The following is a 24,710-nucleotide window of genomic DNA, read 5'->3' as shown; positions in this document are numbered from 1 at the left end:
AATAGAAGAGACATAATTACTCTTTTTTGAATGTAGAGGTAGGATAAGTTGAGGTATGGTGTGTTTTAACATCTGGTTGAGTCATGCGAACTTCTAAGGAATGGGGTAACAATTTACCATTCTGAGATGCCATATCTGCATCGAAATTGTCTACGGCGATCCACACCAGGACCATCTCCAGCCTTTGAAATTGCTGTCAATTAGCCACTGCTGTAAATCTTGGATTTATACAAATTAACCACGTGATACAAACAATGCATCCATTATTCGACCTCAAACTTGTATGCAGTGAAGACCTCAGTGAAATATACAATATTTAGTAGCCTGACAATACTTAAGATTATTTGGATATTTGTTCAGGAAGAAATCTGTTATTTTGGCGACCATTTTGTTTCATGCTAATTATCTCAAATTGCCCAATGCTGCCAGAAGTCCAGTCAAAATATTTTTGAAATTGTTGGTCTTGGCAAGCAAAATCCACCAAAAAATAAACTTAAGATGCCAAACCGAGGTTGTGACCTGAAAACATGGTTTGGCTGCCAGACTACTACGATAAAATGGAGTTTAAACACTAAAGGCGGATACGAGTATGTTTAACCTCGGTGGGGAAGGAGATGCAGTTGACGTTTCAACTGTTAACCCTTTGTTGATTTTCTTTATCTGACAAAGAGAAAACTTTCACAGAGACTTGTATTCCGTTGTCCCAGGGCTGATCAAGTCCACACCAAACTGATAGTTGGGAAGATTCATATAGCAGTGGTTAAGGCACCACCAACCAGTGTAGCTGTCATGCAGACACAGCTCAGGTTTGACATTTTGGCCACCACAGAGTGGTCTTCATCCATTTTCACAGGTTCTCGTGCCACCGTTAATAACCTGGCCGTTATTTATGGCTGATGAACGCAACACGATCATGTCGCCCACTACCACAACCAGAAACTGTCAGCTATATTCACAGCATGGAACACCTCTCAACGGTTACACTTTCTGGAAGAGGTGTGAACGAGGCACTTGTCAAGTGCCTTCCCGTTCAGCCCCTCGAGAGTGGAATCGTATCCTTTTTTGCACACGTAATATGTCAATGAACCTGCAACTGACTATTTGTTTAAATCTGGTCTCTGGCACCGGAGAGGACAGGGGGCAACTTAAAAGGCACTTTTTGCTGGCTTAAGGTGTGGGTAACCAGGTGGCGTTAAAAGCTTATGTCGCACCACCAACGTCCCTGGGTGGGGTTGTCGCAGAAAAGGGGTGATGATGTAAGGGGACCAAAAACCTGCTCATTAATGTCTCTTGATGCTTACTTTTAAGGTTACCTCATGGTGAAACAGGCTCGAGAAAGCCAATGCTATATGTCATATGGGATCATTGAGTGATGCCTCTGATGCAGTGCCCCTTGTAGGTTCGAGCAGGAATTTGTAACTTGGTCAGTGTGCCGGCAATAGCTCGCTTAGTCTTCATGAAGGACACAGTGGGATCCTTAACATCCACCAACTAATACCGGGACAAAACACACACACTAATGAATCGCCCTGCCTGCAAAACACCAGGACGACAGTTTATAGCTGGGGCGAGATTCAAACACCGGCTATTCAACTCAGTGTAGAGTTGAATATACATACCTGTAGACCATCCTGCCAGCTCGATTGACCCAAGAAGAACACAAATGCAGGCAATGACCATGAACTTGATATATTGATATCACCTTATGTTAAACAATAACAGTGATTAAAACAAACCTGTGATTGACAGGTGCGAATGGAAAAGAGAAGACACGATAAATTATAATGTAAGGTTACTAAATATGAACTGAAACTTGAGGAATCAGGGTGCCATGTCAACTCATCTCGGGTGTCCAGATGAGGATCCTCCACATCAGGGTGTCATGTGAACTCATCTCAGGTGTCCAGATGAAGGTCCTCTAGATCAGTGTGCCATATCAACGCATCTCGGATGTCGAGATGAGGATCCTCTCGATCAGGGTGCCATGTGAACTCATCTTGTGTGTCCAGATGAGGATCCTCCAGAAGAGGATGCCATGTGAATTCATCTCAGGTGTCCAGATGAGGATCCTCTAGAAGAGGTTGCCATGTGAACTTTTCTCGGGTGTCCAGATGAAGGTCCTACAGAAGAGGGTGCCATGTGAACTCGTGTCAGTTGTCCAGATGAGAGTCTTCTAGATCAGGGTTCCATGTGAACTCATCTCAGATGTTCAGATGAGGATACCATCTGAACGCGCTCACCCACCATTTACGTATGTCATGACACTTTAGATCCAGCACATCTAAGAATGCATTACTTGATTCCAGCTCGGATTAACAACCTTGTCCAACAGCATCAAGTCTTTGTAAACTTAGCAAATGCCAACCTTTGACGTCCTGTAAACAATAACCAAGCCTTGTTTCTTTGCCATGACAAGGTTTTCTGCAAAGTTATATGTGATATTTGCAGCAACAGACAAATTCTCTCTGTCTTCATACCTTTAGGTTAGAGCCCAGAGGCCTCATCTAGTCCACCAATGGCATGTGCTGCTGAAGACAAACATGACATAATCAACCACCTGAGAGCAGAACACACTGATAGTGTGTGTGTGTGTGTGTGTGTGTGTGTGTGTGTGTGTGTGTGTGTGTGTGTGTGTGTGTGTGTGTGTGTGTGTGTGTGTGTGTTATCTTTCTCACCTCAAAAACATTATGAATCCATTTTGGAATCAATGATACCTTATTGCAGCTTCCATTGTGCTAAATATTCATAGGCTAGCGGTTGGTGGTGTCTAGCCCTTGTTCATCAGACGTTTACCTTTTGGTAGCAGGAGACTTTGATCAGTCATGAGCTGAAAGATGGTCTGGAAGATCTACAGAGGCCCCCTTGTTTTCCAGGAAAAAAAATTGATACCTAATTTTAAGAATTATGTCTTCATTTGTGAAATAAATGCTTTTCTTTATGGTTTAGGGATATCAATGCCTTAACTCGCTCCCTACCCCATTCCCCACTCCACACTCCCACTCACAGGCAAGCAGGCATGCAGCAGCTGCATTTGTGAAATAAATGCTTTTCTTTATGGTTTAGGGATATCAATGCCTTAACTCGCTCCCTACCCCCATTCCCCACTCCACACTCACAGGCAAGCAGGCATGCAGCAGCTGCCTCACTCTTTGCTGATCCGGAAATGATTAGATGTTGTTCTGATAAATGAAACGTTCTTTAATTCAATGCTAGCAAACCTCACAGACTCTCCTGTCACTCCGGAAGAGTCATTTAACTAACTCACATTTCTATTTCCATAGCTAGTCACTGTAAGAGGCTCAATCACTTGGTCTTCTATGCCTCACCGTCCGCTATGACCTCTCATGGACTGACCACATCATAAAGCTGACCTCAAATGCCAGTCAGACCCGGCATCCTCCATCTTTGTCTATAGCTCAATGTAATAATGCTCTCTCCTGTGGGCTGATGCCCCAGCATCACATGTGTTTCTCCTGGATTATGTGGAATGTAAAGTTCTCAATATTATTGGAATCTCCGGCGATGAGGCTGAAACACAAGGCCAGTTGATCTCCCATCGCAGACAGGTCGGTGGTCTCTCTTGTTTTTTTTAACAGCCATCCGTGCTCCCTCCACTCATTCAGCCACCCAAACTTCACCAGCAACTCCACGATGCATGTGTTCTCTTACATTTTTGTTCCGCTATTCTCAGATTTGTGAAACCCCCTTTCTGCGGTTATTGAATCCCACACATTCCTCCACGCAGGGCTTCAAGCCGGCAGTGCACCACCATCTCATATTATCCTCCATCCATATCTATGATTGTATGTTAACCCACCAACCCAACTGTCTTCCTTGCAGGTTATTATGTTTCCTCCTCTCCTCTCTCTCCCCTCTTTCCCAGTCAATCAATTCCTTGCTTATAAAGTCCAACTGTTACCCCACTGTTAATTCGTTACCTTTTTATCTCTGCCACCGAAAGTGGACGGAGGTTATGTTTTCACCCTGTTTGTCTGTCTGTCTGTGAGCAGGATAACTGTGAGCAGGAGCAGAAAAGTGTCAAAATGGTGGTTTGTGTCCTACAATGTTCCATATATAATTCAATTTAAAAAAAATAAAGATTTTAAAGGTGTATTAAAAAAATTCAGAAGTTTACCGCTGTTGATGCAACGTCTTTTCCACCACCGTATTTAAAACGTTACATTAGTTCTTCGTGCCTGTTGTTTGTGTCCTTTATAACATCCTTGAAAACGGTACGTTTCCTTTTTGGAATGAATTTCAATTTTGTTTGACTACAAGACAGACAGAGAGAATAACAAAAAGATCTCATTTCTCTCTCCGCATGTGCGATTGGGACAAATGCAGAGCTGTTAAACTGCAGGTTTGTTTTCCGATTCAGTTCCAATTCGTGTTCAAAACATAAATCGATTTAAATTAACTTGTTCCCTGATCATAAAATGACGTTTGTGGACAGACAGACAAAGTGAACCGATTTCTCAACCCCGCTTTTCGCTTCGCACGTGTGGGGTAATTATTTTGCCATATATGGTCATATAAACATGACATAATGGAGTGCTTGGATTGTCAATATGAAATGTAATTTATTTCAGCCGGATAACATAGTAGGTTGTGGTGGCATGACATTGATCGTTTTTCACAAAATACTCCAGGAGGACTTACAATTAGGTTTCCTGTTTCAGCATCTTTTTTTTCTTTGGTCCAAAATGACGTCACTGCACAAGCAAAATGACGTCACTGTGTTAATACTGAGGTGCAGGTAAGAAAAAAATATATAGCCAAATAAAAAACATCTCACGTTTTATTTTCTTTTACTGTTTCACCAAACCACCAAAGTTTGCATATTGGATCACATGACCGGTCACGTGACACTTGGTTTGCATGAAAACACACTCGGTCCAAGAGGATGCGTTACTTAATAACAATTGATGTACCTTGTCATATCTACAATGGTTAAAAAACCCCTTGACCGTTCCTGAATTTGAGCTTTTTACAGACGTGGCTTGAGTAAGGATATAGTGTTGTTGAAAATAATTCATAGCATCAATAAATGTGCATTAAAATCGGTTAACAAGCAAGGTTATCGAGCAAAACCACCAATGTGGCTTAAAAGTATAAATGATCTTATCAAATGTACATTGTCAATATACAATGAACATAATTATGTCACCCACAGGGTGAACCGTATCTTGCCAAGTGACCTTGACCTTTGACCTTGACCTTCATAATTTTGTGTGCTAAAGGGTATCTCTAAAAGACTCTGATATGCGAACTTACAAGAGTTTCCAAAGGGAACTGTGCTCTACAGAGTGACCTAAACAATGCGAACTAAAGCAATACAATATACATGAAAAGTGCAGTTTTTTCGTCATAACGCCGTCAAATGACGTCACATTGTCAAACTAGTTATATGTTTGGAAAGCACTCAACAAGGGCTTCAATTTGAGGTACTACTCGATATGGTAACTGAAACTTGAAAATTTTACCTTTTGGTCAAAATTGAATGACCTTCAAAATGACCTTGAAGGTCAAGGCCGATCAACACCAAAAACTAATCAACTGAGCGCCATACCACACCCTATATACCCACCAAGTTTGGAGATCATAAGATCAAAGTTACTCAAAAAATAAGGGTTTCGTAATTTGACCTTGGGGTCAATAATTTTCGACCTCCAGCGCTAACCATGAAGGTCAAGGCCGATCGCCACCAAAAACTAATCAGCTGAGCGCCGGACCATATACTAGATTCCCATGAAGTTTGGAGACGATCCGATCAAAGTTACTCAAAAAATAAGGGTTTCGTTGACCTCCATGATTGACCACAAAGTGACCTTGACCTTTGACCTTCAAAATTTTGTGTGCTGAAGGGTATCTCTATAGGACTCTGATCTGCGAAGTTACAGGAGTTTCCAATAATAACTGTGGTCTACAGAGTGATCTAAACGTGAAAAAAAAATGATTAACCACAAACAAAAAAACAAACAAAAAAACAAACAAACAAACAAACAAACATACAAGCTGACTGATACATCTTGCAAAAACTTCGTTTTGGCAAGATAATAATACCATTAGAGTGAAGAGTAAAGCGTATTTTGGGGATGTAATAGGAGTGAGGGCCAAAATGAGTCCATGCTTGAGCACTTAATAAATAGATGGCCCATAAAATGTTTACTTCGAAAGTGTAAGAATGCATTTGCAAATCTCCAATGAGACAGATTCAACTCTGGCACCTTGTCCTACTGTGAAAGAACTCGACTAAAAAAAAAAAAGTTTGAAACAACTTGGTCAACTTCCATGGCTTGAAAAATTCAAAACACTCCTTGGGGGGAAAATACGGTATAAATTTAAACCGAACAACGACGGGACGAACAATTGGCGTGTTTCCAAGGAGATGACCTTGAAGTTGGCCTTGAGGTTGGCACTGTGAGTCTGGAGCCCAGGTTTCCCGAGGAGATCTGTAGGAGGTCCCTCGAAGTTGCTTCACTTCCATTGGCTGATCTCCAGTCTTTCCGCACAGCCAACGATCCGTGGCGAGGCAGCAGGGTACCAAGAGAGGAGCGCAAGCGCTGATGGCGACTGTAACAAAAACAGGAGCAACCTGACTGCATGTCCTCTTCTGAAAAGCGTCTTGGACCTGAGAAGTCCTCTCCTAACCTGAGTAGGATCGTGCTGCGCTTCATGGCCGGAGGTGAAGCCACCGTCCCAAGGTACCCATCACCAGAGGTCATAAGGCGGAGCACGGAGAGGTTCAGAAATGCTCCGACAACTGTGAGTCCCAAGAGGATGTACATGAAGCTGAAGGCGACGTAATGAGGCTGGTTCTCAAGAGCCCCAAATCTCTGCAGTGCTACAAAATCTCCGAGGCCTATGGTGGTGAGGGTGATGAAACAGAAGTAGAAAGAGTCCATAAAGCTCCAGTGCTCGCAGTACGAGAAGGTCAGAGCACCAAGACATAGTGTGCTGATGCAGGACAAGAAGCTCACGCTGACCATGTTTCCAAGTGTGACGTCCATGTGCTTGAGACCAAGACCCCTCTTGCAGCGCATGAGGACAAAGTGAATGAAGGTATTAAGGCGTTCTCCGAGGTTCTGGTACATCACAAGAGTCAATGGGATGCCAAGGACAGCATACACAATGCAGAAGGCCTTTCCTGCAACAGTCCTTGGGACCGAGTGTCCATAGCCTGGAAAGCAACCCGACAATCCTGCGTTGTAACAAACACATTGAAAGGAATGGCAACGATATTCAAAAATAAAGACACCACCAACTGATCAAGTTATAGCTAGGTGTCCAGCAGGTAAGGCCATCACCAAGTGATCTCGACCATTCATTCATCCGGGACTCTGCAGACATCATGTGCCAGATGTTAAGAACACAGTCCCGGCCAGATAGGACCACTCGGTGGTTGAAACAACAACCTCTCCTTACCAGCTGGGCAGCTACATTAGATGCCTAGATCTAATTAGATCTAGATTAGATGCCTAGATCTAATTATCTCTAGATTAGATGCCTAGATCTAATTATCTCTAGATTAGATGCCTAGATCTAATTATCTCTAGATTAGATGCCTAGATCTAATTAGATCTAGATTAGATGCCTAGATCTAATTATCTCTAGATTAGATGCCTAGATATAACTAGATCTAGATTAGATGCCTAGATCTAATTATCTCTAGATTAGATGCCTAGATCTAATTATCTCTAGATTAGATGCCTAGATCTAATTAGATCTAGATTAGATGCCTAGATCTAATTAGATCTAGATGAGATGCCTAGATCTAATTAGATCTAGATTAGATGCCTAGATCTAATTAGATGCCTTGGGGCGCGATCTAATTAGATCTAGATTAGATGCCTGCTAGATTAGATTAGGTGCGTTCATTTTTCAATCCGGATTTTCCCATCGACAAGATCATTATTATTATTATTATTTTTCATAAACGCGCAGAGTGGAACTATGTTCTGCTTCCCACCAAAATCGTTCTGGCCCTGAGAAAAATGTCATAAAGCAGATCTTACCAGAATGTACCCGAGAGGTAGATAGACAGATATCAGGTAGATATTGTATACCTATAAACTATGGGTAAATAAAAACATAACGTGAGGACGTTAACATAAATACAACTAAGTCATTTACATAACCTGAGGATGTTAACAATAACGTGACGATGTCACGTCACGTTTCTGAGTGATTGCTGATTGCTCGCAGGGAGCTTTTCACGAAGCGGTTTCATAATAATCAGCTGTCATGTGGCACAGCTTCGGTGAAGACCCTGAACCCACTCTCACTCTCAATAGCTCTCGGATGGAATTTGTGCCATTGTGTGTGAGAGAGAGAGAGAGAGAGAGAGAGAGAGAGTAGGAATGACCGCACCCCCCCCCCGCACCCCCCCCCCCCCCCCCCCGTGTTGCCCTCACACGCGATAACGAGATCTAATATGATCCACTTAATCGGCACCATAATCAGTAGGCACTTAGAAACAATAATTAAAGTAAAAACGTAAGCGCCATTTGTTTAAGTAAGGCTGTTATGAGGTCATGTGGAGGATAAATCTGTATTAACAATAAGAGTGTTCTTACCAGGAACTTCAACGTCCATCATGTCTCTGCAATGCTTACCAACCTATTGTTGTTTGTCCATGCTCTATCCTTATACAATGCTCAATGTCAAACATTTTTAAATTCCTTGGTTTGACTCGGTCAGGCTGTTAACGGGATGGGCATTTGAGCTTTCGTTTCATGAGAATAAGTATCCTGAACATTCCATGAATAAACAAACTGGAGCGACCCATGGGTCCCCCAAGCAAGACCAGCATCAGAATCTCCTTGCTCCAGCCGGTGACGTCACCGGCGGGGATCCATGGCGCCAGAGTGGCTGGTCACGTGACCGCCAAAGCGTGCCGCGCGTGCGGGTATAATGAGCTACACCTGTGGATCACGTGACCACCGAAGCACACCTCGCTTGAGAGGCGTGGCTTTCGGTTTCGGTTTTTGGTTTTGCTTTATAAGGCAGCCCGATAAACGGGCTTTTGAGTGTTCCCGAGTTGGTTTTACGAATAAACATCTTCTCGGACGAGTTTGTGCCTTGCCATCCTTTTATCCGTATTCTGCTGGAGTCCGGACTCCTTCACTGGTGACCCCGAATTTGCAACACGGCAATGGACACCGCAGTGTCCCTCAAGCTGCCCACCTTCTGGGAAGCACATGCCGCCGTCTGGTTTGCGCAGGCGGACTCCCAGTTCGCCCTGCGTGGCATCACGGAGGACGCCACCCGCTACCATTACGTGGTCGCCGCGCTCGGCTCCGCGACCGCCGCCCGCTGCCTGAGCTTCCTCCAGTACCCGCCCGCTGACGGCAAGTACGACGCCATCAAGGCACTTCTGCTGGGCGCGTTCGCCCTTTCCCCAGCTGAGCACGCACGACGCCTGCTCGACCTACCGGAGCTCGGTGATACGCACCCGTCCGAGTGCATGGACTACATGCTCGTGTTGCTCGGCGAGCACCCCTCAGATTTCCTGTTTCAGGAGCTCTTTCTTCGCCAGCTCCCAGCCCTGGTACGGGTCACCCTGGCAGGTACGACCATCGTAAACCCCCACGACCTCGCCAAGGAGGCCGACAAGATCGCTTCGACAAGCCAGCTCGCCGGAGCGGTGAGCCAGCTCGTCGGGGTGGCGGCCGGGAGCCTTCCCGCCCACCCGCCCAACGCCCGCGACGCAGTCTCCTTCCCAGAGACCGCCGGGCCGGCACGACTGGCAGCGGCGACGCCGCGTCGCCCGGTCCCGACGCGTCGACCGGAGCCCCCGCCGGACCCGGCCTGGTGCTATTTCCATGCCAGGTTCGGGCGACAGGCCCGATCATGCCGACCCCCGTGCACGTTCGACCCCGGGAAACGGGCGAGCCGGCGTTCCCTCCCAGCAATGAACGCCGGCCGTTCCGGAAACCTGCTGTTCATCGTGGACCGAGCGCCGGGGCGGCGCTTCCTCTGCAACACCGGCGCCCAGCTGAGCGTCATTCCCGCTTCGGCGGAGGACAGGCGGGCGCCGTCTGCGGCCCCCCATTGGTCGTGGCCAACGGCTCCGCCATCCGCACTTTCGGCCCACGCACCGTCGCCCTCCGCTTCGGCAGCCAGCTCTTTCACCGGGAGTTCGTGACAGCGGACATCCCCATGGCTTTGCTCAGGGCCGATTTCTTGTGTGCCCACGGGCTGCTGGTAGACGTGAAACGCCGGCGTCTCGTCAACGCCGAGACTTTCAGCTCCCTGGCGTGCGCCTTGAGCCGGGCCGCACCCACCGAGTTTTCCTGCACCCTCCCATCGGCGGACGACTTCGCACGTCTCCTCGCGGAGTTCCCGGCCCTCACGCGGCCGACGTTTTCGGCCATCGCGGTGAGGCACGGCACCGAGCATCACATCCCCACTACGGGCCCGCCGGTGTATGCCCGGGCTCGCCGTCTCGACCCCGCCAAACTCGCCGTCGCCAAGGCCGAGTTCACGGCGCTGGAGCGCCTCGGCATCGTACGGCGCTCCGGCAGCACCTGGGCCTCGCCGTTGCACATCGTCCCGAAGCCGGGAGGCGGATGGCGGCCATTCGGCGACTACCGCCGCCTCAACGACGCCACTACCCCCGACAGGTACCCCGTCCCGCACATCCAGGATTTTTCCGCCCGGTTGGCGGGGCGGACCATTTTTTCTAAAGTGGACCTGATTTGGGGGTACCACCAGGTGCCCGTTCGCCCGGCCGACATCCCGAACACAGCCGTGATCACACCTTTCGGCCTCTTTGAGTTCCTCTGGATGCCTTTCGGCCTCAAAAACGCGGCGCAGGCATTCCAGCGCCTGATGGACGGCGTGCTGCGTGACCTGCCGTTCCTCTTCACCTACCTGGATGACATCCTCGTCGCCAGCACGTCCAGAGCCGAGCACCTCCTGCACCTCCGGACGCTCTTCGGCCGCCTCAGCGAGCACGGCTTGATTGTCAACCCGGCCAAATGTCACTTTGGTGCGGCGACGATCGACTTTTTGGGCCACCGCATCACCCGGCACGGCGCTGTGCCGCTGCCGGCCAAAGTCGAGGCCATCGCCGCTTTCCCACGACCCCCGCTCCGTCAAGGCGCTGCAGGAGTTCCTCGGGATGGTGAACTTCTACCACCGCTTCGTGCCCCGAGCGGCGCAACTCATGCGGCCCTTGTATGCCGCCCTCCGAGGCCAGCCGGCGAAACACGACGTCATCTGGTCCACGGACATGGACGCGGCTTTTGCCGGCGCGAAACGGGCCCTCGCCAACGCCACGCTGCTGGCCCACCCGGTACCCCATGCCCCCATCGCCCTCACCACGGACGCCTCCGACTACGCCGTGGGCGTGGTCCATGAGCAATGGGTGAACGGGGCCTGGTAGCCGCTCGCGTTCTGGCAACTCCGGCCCAACGAGCTGAAGTACAGCACGTTCGACCGCGATCTCCTCGGGCTGTACCTGGCCGTCTGCCATTTTCGCCACCTCCTGGAGGGCCGCCCATTCACGGCCTTTGTCGACCACAAGCCATTGATTTTCGCAATGGCCAAGGTCACGGAGCCGTGGTCGGCCCGCCAGCAGCGCCACCTCTCCGCCGTGTCGGAATACACCACGGACATCCGGCACGTCGCCGGGAAAGACAACACCGTGGCCGACTGCCTTTCTCGGGCCGGCGCCAACAGCGTCCACCTCGGCGTGGATTTCGCCCTGATGGCGACGGACCAGACCACCGACAGCACGGTGCAGGCGCTCAGGGTGGCAGACACGGGCCTCGGCTTGGCTGACGTCCCCTTCGCGGGCATGGTCCTGCTTTGCGACGTCTCCCAGGGCCGACCGCGCCCCGTCGTGCCAGTCTCCTGGCGGCGCCGCATTTTTGCTTCCCTCCACGACCTCTCGCACCCAGGCCGGAAGGTGTCCCAGAAGCTGGTGTCGGCACGCTTCGTCTGGCACGGGTTGCGACGAGACGGCCGCGACTGGCCCAACGCCTGCACAGCCTGCCAGCAGGCCAAGGTCCACCGTCACACCCTGGCTCCGTTGGCTCCTTTCACCGTGCCTGAGCGGCGTTTCGACCATGTCCACGTGGACCTGGTGGGTCCCCTGCCCCCATCGCGGGGGTTCACGCACCTGCTCACCATGGTGGACAGGACCAGCAGGTGGCCGGAAGCCGTGCCCCTCACCTCCACCACCACCGCCGACGTGGCGCAGGCGTTCATCGCCACCTGGGTCGCGCGCTTCGGCGCACCGGCGGACATTTCGTCCGACCGCGGCCCACAGTTCACGTCCGAACTTTGGGGCGTGGTCGCCCGCTCGTTGGGAGTCACTCTGCACCGCACCACGGCCTAACACCCCCAAGCCAACGGGTTGTGTGAGCGGTTTCACCGCTCCATGAAGGCCGCACTCATGGCCGGCCTCCAGGACAACGGGTGGGCCGACCGGCTCCCGTGGGTCCTTTTGGGCCTCCGCACGGCCCCCAAGGAGGACCTCCAGGTATCCACCGCCGAGCTGGTGTACGGCCAGACTCTCCGCGTCCCGGGCGAGTTCGTGCCCGACGCCACCAGCCCCTGGTCCGCCGCGCGCCAGCGCACAGACTTCCAGGAGGCCGCCCAACGTTTCGCCCCGGTGCCAACGTCCCGCCACGGCGACCCCCACTCCTACGTCCCCCCAGCACTCCGCACGGCGGAGTACGTCTTTGTGCGCCACGACGCGCACCGGGGGCCGCTCCGGCCACCTTACGACGGACCCTTCCGGGTCCTACGCTGGGACAACAAGTCGTTCATCGGCGGCCGGGCGGACCGGATCTCGCTGGACCGCCTCAAACCGGCCCACATGGACAGCGACCAGCCGCCACGGCTGGCTCTGCCACCGCGGCGCGGCCGCCCCCCGTCCACTACACCCCCCCCCCCCCCGACCATCCACCACCACACCGGACCCCCCCCCCCCCCCCCCGCGACCGGCCAGCGGTCGTTTCGGTCGAGTCATCTGGACCAAGTCCATTCTGGGGGGGCGTGTGTAGCGACCCATGGGTCGCCCAAGCAAGACCGGCATCAGAATCTCCTTGCTCCAGCCGGTGACGTCACCGGCGGGGATCCACGGCGCCAGAGTGGCTGGTCACGTGACCGCCAAAGCGTGCCGCGCATGCGGGTATAATGAGCTACACCTGTGGATCACGTGACCACCGAAGCACGCCTCGCTTGAGAGGCGTGGCTTTCGGTTTCGGTTTCGGTTTTGCTTTTTAAGGCAGCCCGATAAACGGGCTTTTGAGTGTTCCCGAGTTGGTTTTACGAATAAACATCTTCTCGGACGAGTTTGTGCCTTGCCATCCTTTTATCCGTATTCTGCTGGAGTCCGGACTCCTTCAAAACAAACAAAACAAACCGAAACTCCACACGTAACTTTGAAGAAGTCCTTGTGCCGTTTCAGGCTGGAACAACAACTTATCCCATGGGACAATTCCTATCCCCAAAGTGCAGCGCTCTCGTTACACCATTACCTGGAATGCCTGCTGTTTGGAGCGATCCATGGATACGCCGTGAAGTTTTCGCTGGCGATGACGGCACTTCGGAATCGATATCCCGAGCTATTCACGCAAACTGCCAGAGCTTATCAACTTCAAGATTCACATTATTATGAAATGGTTGTTATTGTCTCACATTTAAAAAGTATGAATGAAAAGGGATTAATTATACGTGAGGAGATTGTGGCCCACATAACGGTGACCTGGTCGTACCTGTACTTTAGGTGTCTGGCAGCATTGTGCGGCACGCCCTTCAACAGACTCTACGTTAAGCCGGCTGTTCAATCTGCAAACAAGTTGGGATTAAGTTATTCGTGGTATATTTGATAAGACCAATTGTCATCGGGCAGTCATGTACTTTGGCCAGATTTACGAGACCTATCTGTTGGCCGATTGAGATAGCGGCGAGGAAGACAAGAGGTAAGATCCGATTGGATGACTGAAATTAAGTGCAGTATTAACGAGACAGAGCAATCAGATTGCAGACCCTCGCCAGGACATGTTTTCGGTGGGTTTTAAGGCTTTTGTGTTAAAATTAATATGGCAGCCGAACCACGTGACCGATGACGTCATCATTTTTTTTTCTCCACCAATTTATCCCCAGGTAAAGCTCAAGAAATTTCATCTTATTCGGATTAAGTTTTGTACTTGTCGAATTATGACGTCATCATGGAAGCACCTATGACATCATCATTAAGATATGTTATTCCGCATGGAGAGTTCTTTCGTTTCGAGAGACATGGCCATGAGCCATGTCTGAATTTTTTCTATGCAGTGTTTTTGGAGATATAGAGGTGCAAAGTTTTTCGGTTTCTCCAAGATGGCGACCGAACCACGTGACCGATGACGTCATCATATTTTTTTTCTCCACTAATTTATCCCGAGATTACGCTCAATAATTTTCATCTTGATTGGATGAAATTTTGTACTTGTCGAATTATGACATCGTGATGGAGGAACCTATAACATCATCATTAACATATTTTATTCCCCATGGAGAGTTCTTTACAATGTGCTGTGTCTCAATTTTTTTTTATACAGCGTTTTCGGAGATATTAATAATAATAATAATAATTCATTTATTTTGTATAGCGCTTTTCCAGAAGCCCAAAGGCGCTTTGACAGAGTGGCAAACATAATGCATAACAATACATGAAAACAACAATTGCAAAAAGACAAGAATCAATAGGGAAATATTTAAAGCAAAAGGAGGGAGAAGGAGAAGAGATAGTCAGGGGTTAAATGCTGTGGGTTGAATGTTGAATGCAGTGTTGAACTGCAGTGTTCATCCCTAACCCTAAAGTGTTCAGTGTTCATCCCTAACCCTGTTCATCCCTAACTGCACCCTAACCCTAAAGGTGGGTCTTTAGTGATGTTTTGAATGTGGTGAGTGAGGAGGAGTCTCTGATGGTGTGAGGTAGTGAGTTCCAGAGGGTGGGAGCAGCGATGGAGAAGGCCCTGTCCCCCCAGGATCTGAATTTGGTCCGGATGGAGGGGGTCAGGAGGTTGGTACCAGCAGAGCGGAGGTTGCGGGTGGGAGTGTGTCTGGAGAGGAGGTCAGCCAGGTAGGATGGGGCCAGGTTATGGAGGGCTTTGTATGTCAAGAGGAGGATTTTGTACTGGATTCTCTGGGGGATGGGGAGCCAGTGAAGCTTGTAAAGGACGGGGGTGATGTGGTCACGGGTCCGGGAATGGGTGAGTAGACGGGCAGCGGAGTTCTGAATGTATTGGAGTTTATTGGTGATTTTTGAGGGTGAACCATAGAGGAGGCTATTGCAGTAGTCCAGACGGGAGGTGATGAAGGCGTGGATGAGGGTTTCTGCAGCCGTGGAGGAGAGGGATGAGCGGAGACGGGCAATGTTTTTCAGGTGAAAGAAGGCTGACTTTGTGATCTGTTTAGTGTATTTGTCGAAGGAAAGGGTTTGGTCAAAGATGACGCCAAGATTCCGGATGTGAGGGGAGGTGGATACTGGGATACCGTCGATGTTGAGGGCAAAGTTATGGGTGGATTTTGTGAGCGTTTTTGGGCCAATGATGATTATTTCAGATTTATCACAGTTAAGCTTGAGGAAGTTGATTTGAAGCCAGGATTTTATTTCAGTGATGCAGTTTGTCAGGATAGAGTGGGTGTCGGTGGAGACGGACTTGGTGGAGATGAAAAGCTGGATGTCATCGGCGAAGCAGTGGAATTGGAGACCATGACGGCGGATTAAGTGACCGAGCGGGGACAGGTAAAGGATGAAGAGGAGGGGGCCAAGAACTGAACCTTGGGGGACACCTTGGGGGAGGGGAGCAGTGGGGGATTTGCAGTTATTGATGGAGATGATGAGGTGTAAAGTGACCTAAGACGTCATAATTATCATTAAAATATTTTTTTGGTGGAGTTGCACCTGTCGTGAAAATTTCCTGTCAAGCGGACAAACGGTTGCAGAGAAAATCATTTTTTTATTTTCTATTTTTTTGGTATACAAGATCGAGGCTCGTGAAAGAGCTAACATTTATCACACAAAAAAATCAAACACACACAAAACATATAATAAGGGTTGCGGTAGACAAGATGGGGAAAGAAGGGGAAGCACACAAACACAACATTTGAGAGCAGGGACATCGGGAGATCTGTGGGAGGGCTTGGGGGGAGGAGGCGTGGGAAGGGGGGAGGGGTGGGAGAAGTATAAAACACAAGGACACTGCAAGGACTTCCAGGAAGGAAGTTGGTATTTCAAAAAAGTGAATCTGCGGTGAAATTAGCAGGGGTAGAAAAGATCAAGGTTTTGGATGGGGGAAGATAAGAGATGGTGGTGAACAGCTGTTTTAAAGACCTGGAGGGAGGAGTGGAATTGAACAGAGTGAGGGAGTTTGTTCCAGAGGCGGGAGAAAAGAGGAAAGAATTTATTTAAATTTATTCTGTGCGGACAAACAAATGAAAAATCACTCATCGAGCGACACTTGTCAAAAGAGAACAAAGCAGAATGGCACTCAGCAGAGCATCCTTTTGACCTCCCAAATAATTGGTGGTTGAATTCAGTTAGCTGATATGAAAATCCAATTCAAATTTCAAGCCAATCATGTAACAATTGAGGCTTTTAGAAATTTGGAATAAGTGGTTGACCTTTGGCCTATTTTGACCTTTTGGCCGATGGTGATCTCAAAAATAGTTGGTGGTTGAATTGAGTTCGCTGATATGTAAATCCCATTCAAATTTCAAGTGAATCGGATGAAAATTGAGGATTTTAGAAATCTGGCCGATGCTGACCTTTTGGCCTATGTTGATCTGCAAAATAGTTGGTGGTTGAATTCAGTTCGCTGATATGTAAATCCTATTCAAATTTCAAGTCAATCGAATGAAAATTGAAGATTTTAGAAATTTGGAAAAAGTGGTTGACCTTGTGGCCTATGTTGACATTTTGGCCTATGCTGATCTGCAAAATAGTTGGTGGTTGAATTCAGTTCGCTAATATGTAAATCCTTTTCAAATTTCATGTCAATCGGATGAAAATTGAGGATTTTAGAAAGTCGAAAAAAAGTGGTTGCCCTTTTGACCTTTTGACCTCAAAAATATAAGGATGTTATCGGACCACGAACTCCACCATTTGGTGAAGTCTTGTGAATATCGGTTTAAAATTGTTACCTGTCGGCAAGTTTAAGTGAGCGGACAGACAAACACACACACACACATACACACAAACCGGAGTTATCAACATACTTGTCTCAAAGTCAACATACATACTTGATCAACATACAACGATCAACAAACGGACTCAAATGCAATACCCTCTCCTCTGGCGCGGGTAATAATCCTATGAAAGAACCCATCCTAAAAGGTGGGATAATGACCCCAGAATTGGGATATTTTCGTAAGATCCCCTTCCAAAGGGAGCAGAGCTATGCCATACATAGTTACATAGAATTGGGGTCCTCTTCCTGCCCTGACCCCAGGGATTACAAATTAATTTATTTTACCCACTACAACATTCCCGTGCATACCTCGAGTACAACTCATTCCATCAGTTTCAACTCAAACCGTGCAGCGGTTTTTGAGTGCATATAAATCAAACACATACACACACTGACACACACATACACACTTACACACACTGACTTACACACACACACACACACACACACACACACACACACACACACACACACACACACACTTGAAAACACACACACATAGACACTTTCACACACTGATTAACACACACACATACACACACACACTTACATACACTGACTTACACACACTGACACACACACATACACACTTACACACACTGACTTACACACACACAAACATACACACACACACACACACACACACACACACACATACAGACTTTCACACACTGATTTACACACACACACACACACACACACACACACTGACTTACACACACACACACACACACACACTTCTCGAATGATCCACACAACGAGGGAATATCAATGTAATAAGACTGTATGATGATTGAATCCCATACAAACTTACACAATGCGTAACATTGCAGTTGCAGCTACACTACGAGCCTTAGATCCTGTAAAAATTAATAAATAATATATACGTATCTACTGACATGATATGACTAGGACTAGGTAGACATGACTAACAATGATGGCTGACGTCAATGTTATTACATCTGGCACCTGACTTCTGACGTCCCACCCGAAGGACAGCCAAATCATGGATGCAACACAGCCTGCCTGCAGTTGATATGTAGCACCCCGTTCACCAGTTTCACCAACAACTTTTGTTGGCAAGAAGACAGACATGTGAACCGGTTCACAAGTTGGAAAATCCTTTGGAGAGTCTCAAAGTCATCGTAAATGGCCTCTGGAAGGTTATGCGTTATTTTACATCAGGCATGGTTGAGCGACTCAAGATTGCAAAGTCTGAAAATCAAGATCATGAACCATGTTCTATCGGAAAGCGTCGGTGCTGCCAAACTAGTTTCTACGGCTAAGATTACAATGCTGGATCGAGTGGATCGGTCTCCACTCTGCTCTGATTAGAACAATTTATGTCCACGGAATTTGCAAAGTGTGGCTCATATTTGACCTGGACATTTGTTTATAAAAAGCAGAGTATAATGGGTATGTACATTGATAAATTGTTCGAGGGAATTGGTCTCGATAGCGTTAACAACTGGGTTCAAAGTTCACGGAGTCAGAGTGCGATTTCACCCTTGAAAACCCCAAAAGAGCCCCTGAAAATGCAACTGCGGTTGGAAGTGAGGGGCAGGGAGAAAAAAATTGCAAACATAGGGGAAATCGCCCCCTGCCATCGTAGGTTTTCTTACATGAAAGTCAAGTCTACATTTATCATAGGCAGACATGATTATCATAGGCAGACAGGCAGACACATTCTACTGATTATGCAATTCCTCGAAATTTGGTGATGGAGCAGTGAGATTGGCGTGGTGCCATGTTGTTCAAACATTGCGTGGGCAGATGCCTCGACCGACAGGTTAGAACTTACGACCCTTCCTTCCTTCCTCTCATCAATCATGGATCGCTTTGTGATCACAAAAGGGGATATTGGTTCAAAGAGAGTACAGTGATGAGGGTTACAGAGGTGTCAGAATGAAACAGGTTAGAGAAGGTGAGGATACTTTCTCTAAGTCTCACAGAAACCTCATTGAGCCTGTTATCAACTGCTTTGGAAGAGCAATATGGCTCATTTTCTACCAATAGGATTCTCAGGGCTGTGACAGCGGAAGACCTGAGGAACTGTCCGAAGGAACTGAAAGAATATGGAAACAAACATGTGAAACTGCTCCTTCACCATTTTCAAGATATATTTGGAGCCAACGGATGTAAGTTTGAAGATGCAATGGCTAAGTGGGTCCATCTAAAGAAGGTAATGTAGAGGTACTACATTGGAATGCTGTGGCAGGAACTTTGGAGTGAGCTCTTCAAAGATAGGCAAGATGAGTTTTCCAATTTCAGTGTGGAATTTGCCGTGACCCGCTGGTATAAGGCTGGGATCTGAAGCAGCAACAACTTCTCAGGTTGCAATCCCTGCATGGTGTGAAATAGAAAAAGAGGATATAGAAGAAGAAAGTAGAACAAATGGAAAGACAATTAGAAGTTAAATGCCGACAGGCTGCCTGTTTTTTATTTAATAACTTTTACACGTTTTGTTTGAGATCAGGATATATGATTTTAGAGTGTGAATTTTGCCCACATTCGATTTTATGCATAAAACGAGAAAAAATAATAAAGGAGAAAAATAGGCCCCGGCAACCACCAAATAGCCCCTGCCAACCACCAAAAGCCCCTGCCAACCACCAAATAGTCCCTGCCAACCACCAAATAGCCCCCACCAACTCTTTACTCCTTGTGAGCTAACTACCAAAAAATCCCTGGGCAACCACCAAATAGCTCCTGCCAACCACCAATTAGTCCCTGCCAACCACCAAATAGCCCTGCCAACCACCAGATACCCCCCACCAACCACCAAATAGCCCCCACCAACCTTCATTCATTCATTTCATTCAACCACCAAACAGCCCCTGCCAACCACCAAATAGCCCCTGCCAACCACAAAATAGCCCCTGCCAACCACCAAATATCCCCCGCCAACCCTTGAGTCCTTGTGAGCCAACTACCAAAAAATCCCTGGGCAACCACCAAATAGCCCCTGCCAGCCACCAAATAGTCCCTGGGCAACCACCAAATAGCCCCTGCCAACCACCAAATAGCCCCTGCCAACCACCAAATACCCCCCACCAACTACCAAAAAATACCCGGGCAACTACCAAAAAATCCCCGGGCATCCACCAAATAGCCCCCGTGAGCTTTGTACCAACCCTCGAATAGCCCCCGTGAGCTTTGTGCCAACTCCCAAATAGCCCCCATGAGCTTTAGTTTATATATATATAACAGGGGGGGGAGGGGGTGGTGTTGGAACCCTAGTTACTAACAAATTATTAGCTAAAGTTAAACCCAGTGTTTTCCACTTTAACACAAGTGCTGTAAATCAAGATGGTGGCAGGGTGAGAGAACAAAGAAGGTGTAAGTGAATAACTGGCCAACAAGGTAAACAAGGTTGGAATTCAGACCCCTTTGCGAAACAGTTTTGGGATCAGTTTTTTGACAATTCAAATTGGTCGTTGAAATACACGCGTGACGGTATACGGACTCATGCACCTGCTCATTGCAACACAGGTGACATTCGATCAACGATCCGAACGTTGACCGATTTGAGAATCTCGTTTGAAGAAACAAAAAAAGTTTCTGTTCATCATTCCGGTTCATAAGTGAACGTTGTGCCTTTCATTCATTCACGAGAAGTTATGTCCATCACCCTGGATACTTGAACACGAGTCCACATCGAATATCAATAAGCGATTATACAACGTCGAAGAGTACCCACCTATGGTGGTTACGACGGTGATGGCGAAGTAGAAAGCTCCTTCGAATTTCCACTGGACACCGGCCCGATGCGGTACCCGGTGGATCACGACCTCCTTCATCTCACGGTAGTCCTCGGTGCTCATGTTGTACTTGTATCGGAGTTGGCTCTCCGCGTCGAGAAGGCTCAGCCTCTCCCGCACTTCGAACTCGGACTCGAGGGTATCGAAGATGACGGCCCCCACCAGGAGGTAGGCGAGAGTGCATGCGATCAGCGACAGGGTCCGCACGTTCTGCCGTTTCATGACTCCGGCGAAAGCGCGGCACCCGTGGATCCCGGCATGACCGCACGTCCAGCGCTTCACCCACACGACCTTGCGCCTCCCGGGGCCGACGCGCGCGTCGCCGCGCTCCTTCCCGTCCGTCGAGAAGCTCCGGGAGCGAGGGCAGTCTGCCGGTGCGCTCAGCTCGAACCAGCTCGGGCACCTCTCGGAGGGAATCGTCCCTTCCAAAGGCATCGCTTGAACTGGACCATTCTCGCTAGAGGAACGACGATCTACAACAACCGCGAGCTTCCCCCATGGCGGTGCAACACGTTCCCTAAAGCCTTCTCCTCCCGAACCTCTACTTTATTTCGCCATTCCTCATTTGCTTGCACATCATTCGTTATTCGTTCGTTTAACCTCGCTGGATGCTTTATCTCGCTCGATGATCTCCGGTTCCTTTTCGCGCGTTTTTCGTCGCTTGTCCACCCGGTCCCCCACACTCCCTCCCGGTTTTTTTTACATCTCTCCAGCAGCGAGTGCGGATGCATCGGAAGACTGGTGCTCGATCCCTGAAATTCCCATCATTTAAAAACGTTCAACGACAAGCTGGAGCTTCAGATGTTTTTTTTCCAAAAAAAAAAAAAGCACCAACGTGAGCCTCGTGGTGCTGTCCGCGGTGCTGAACCATGAGCTCATCTTGCAGACGTCCCGTGTGCAGCAGGTGCGTGGGAGCACCGCGCTGGTTCGTTCTCGTCTTCACTCCCTATACACTTGCTCAGCATTCCCTCTCTTCCCAAAAAATGATGCATCGGCGACTGTTCTGGACACGATAACAATTCCGATTGGATTGTTGCACAGATGCACGACTCGCAAACTCCACTATGACGTTACAGCGAAACGTCGCTGGAACATACAGGTCGCCAGGTCCAGATACACCGTCACGGCTATTATTGGAACTTTCCTATTTTTACACCACAGGTGTTGTTAAAGTTCCTCCCACCACAGGCGTTCCTCCCAAAAATATATTAATTATAAATAACAGCGATCAATATATAATTAAACAAACCTGGTTCCATTCGGTAGTCCAACCCTTCCCGACCCAAAACCACGGGCAGCAGGTGTTTTAGTCTTCTGAGAAATCCGTTAACACCTGGTCACAAATGCTATGTTAAGCCTGATGTTCGTTTTATGATTAAGATGGTTGGTTTAAGATCTTAGGGTCTTGAGCTCAAGCTAAGTCCAATGCTCGATCATTATGGGAAACTCTTCCATCAGCACAAAAAAACCAATTCTAGATCCACCTGCAGTAGAAAGACTATGAAGACCCATGATAAACCATCCACGACCTTTTAGTAACTCAGGTTGTTTTATTTATTTATTTATTTTTTGTAAGGTATCATCGCAAGTAGGACTTTTGCTTTTAGGAATGTCCTGGAGCCATCATCTTCTGAAAGTTCAAAATTGAAGGCCTAACGTTTCACTCTGAAGTCTTTCTCAAAATGCATTCCCAGTAAGCACCACCTGTGTCGGTTAAAGTGCCTAAAATGACAACGTAGGTGTTGGAAAATGAAAAACCGTTCTGAAGGAACTGCGCTCCAACGCGAGTCGAAAGAATTGACGCGACCAAAGACGGAATTCGTCCGAGTTGCTTTATTGAAACCAAACAGCTCAGGTATTCTGACAAGCCCGTTTTTCGGGCAACAATATATATACACATTTATGTCGGGAAGTTTGCCCGGCAAAAGCTATACCGGGCATGCCCGGGTATCAAGGGCGAGCCTTGGAAAGGCGAGTCTGGACCTGCCCGGGCGTGTTTGGCTGCGGCCTGGCAAGTCGAGGCTGGGCGTGCCCGGGCGCTCTGGGCGAGCACTGGAAAGGCGATAGCGGGCATGCCCGGACGCTCTGGGCGAGCCCTGGAAAGGCGATAGCGGGCATGCCCGGACGCTCTGGGCGTGCCCTGGAAAGGCGATAGCGGGCATGCCCGAACGCTCTGGGCGAGCCCTGGAAAGGCGATAGCGGGCATGCCCGGACGCTCTGGGCGAGCCCTGGAAAGGCGAGAGCGGGCATGCCCGGGAAAGACGAGACCGGGCGTGCCCGGGAGGTTCGGGCGTGCCCGGGAACAGTGAGTCCGGGCATGCCCGGGAGAGGCGCGTCTGGCCGTGTTCTGGCCGGTGCAAGGCGATTATGTACATCCAGCGGTAACCGCTACACACGCCCCTCCAGAATCGACCTGCACCGGCAGGGTCAATTTAAGGGGGGTCCGGATGACCTGGCCGAAACGACCCCTGGAGGGTCGTGTGGAGGGGTCTGACGTGGTGGTGGGTGGTCGAGCGGGGGGAACTGTGGACGGGGGGCGGCCTCGCCGCGGAGGAAGGGCCAACCGTGGTGGTCGGTCGACGTCCATGTGCGCCGGTTTGAGGCGGTCCACAGAAATCCGGTCCGGCCGGCCGCCGAAGTCGACGATGAAAGACTTGTCGCCCCGTCGCAGGACCCGGAAGGGCCTGTCGTACGGCGGCCGGAGTGGCCCCCGGTGCGCGTCATGACGCACAAAGACGTACTCCGCTGTGCGAAGCGCCGGGGGGACGTAGGACTGGGGGCCACCGTGGCGGGACGTCGGCACGGGGGCAAATCGTCGGGCGGCCTCCTGGAGGTCCGAGCGCTGGCGAGCGGCGGACCAGGGACTGGTAGCGTCAGGCACGAATTCGCCCGGGACGCGGAGTGGCTGGCCGTAGACGAGCTCGGCGGCGGACGCCTGGAGGTCTTCCTTGGGGGCCGTGCGAAGGCCCAAAAGGACCCACGGCAGCCGGTCGGCCCAACCGTCGTCCTGAAGGCCGGCCATGAGTGCGGCCTTCATGGAGCGGTGAAACCGCTCGCACAACCCATTGGCTTGGGGGTGGTAGGCCGTGGTGCGGTGCAGCGTGACCCCCAACGAACGGGCGACCGCGCCCCAAAGCTCAGACGTGAACTGTGGGCCGCGGTCGGACGAGATGTCCGCTGGTGCGCCGAAGCGCGCGACCCAGGTGGCGATGAACGCCTGCGCCACGTCGGCGGTGGTGGTGGAGGTGAGGGGCACGGCCTCCGGCCACCTGGTGGTCCTGTCCACCATGGTGAGCAGGTGGGTGAACCCCCGCGAGGGGGGCAGGGGACCAACCAGGTCCACGTGGACGTGGTCGAAACGCCGTTCAGGCACGGCGAAAGGTGCCAGCGGGGCCTGGGTGTGGCGGTGGACCTTGGCTCGCTGGCAGGCCGTGCAGGCATTGGCCCAGTCGCGGATGTTTCGTCGAAGGCCGTGCCAGACGAAACGCGCCGACACCAGCTTCTGAGAAGCTTTCCGGCCCGGGTGAGAAAGGCCGTGGATGGAGGCGAAGATGCGGCGCTGCCAGGAAACGGGCACGATGGGGCGAGGCTGGCCCTGGGAGACGTCGCAGAGCAGGACGGTGCCCGCGAAGGGGATGTCGGCCAGGCGGAGGCCCGTGTCCGCCACGCGGAGTGCCTGCACCGAGGCGTCGGTGGTCTGGTCGGCCGCCATGAGCGTGAAGTCCACGCCGAGGTGGACCACATTCGCGCTGGCCCG

At 49.8% G+C, this 24,710-nt stretch overlaps 1 protein-coding gene across 1 annotated transcript; it reads right to left on the bottom strand.

Moving 5' to 3' along the window:
• Positions 1-678: 678 nt before the first annotated feature.
• Positions 679-23,888, bottom strand: LOC137422371 (potassium channel subfamily K member 9-like). The gene is made up of 4 exons (XM_078772596.1): positions 23,864-23,888; positions 20,893-21,177; positions 6,394-7,180; positions 679-784 (listed from the first exon to the last, which is right to left on the bottom strand). The coding sequence occupies exons 2-4, from the start codon at positions 21,173-21,175 to the stop codon at positions 679-681; spliced, it is 1,176 nt and encodes a 391-aa protein (XP_078628722.1). The 5' UTR covers positions 21,176-21,177; positions 23,864-23,888.
• Positions 23,889-24,710: the final 822 nt, after the last annotated feature.

Source organism: Myxine glutinosa, chromosome 2 (assembly GCF_964187855.1).
Source record: "Myxine glutinosa chromosome 2, kmMyxGlut1.1, whole genome shotgun sequence".
Lineage (NCBI taxonomy): Eukaryota > Metazoa > Chordata > Myxini > Myxiniformes > Myxinidae > Myxine > Myxine glutinosa.
The sequence above is the reverse complement of the archived record's forward strand: the minus strand, read 5'-3'. Positions and strand labels throughout refer to the sequence as shown.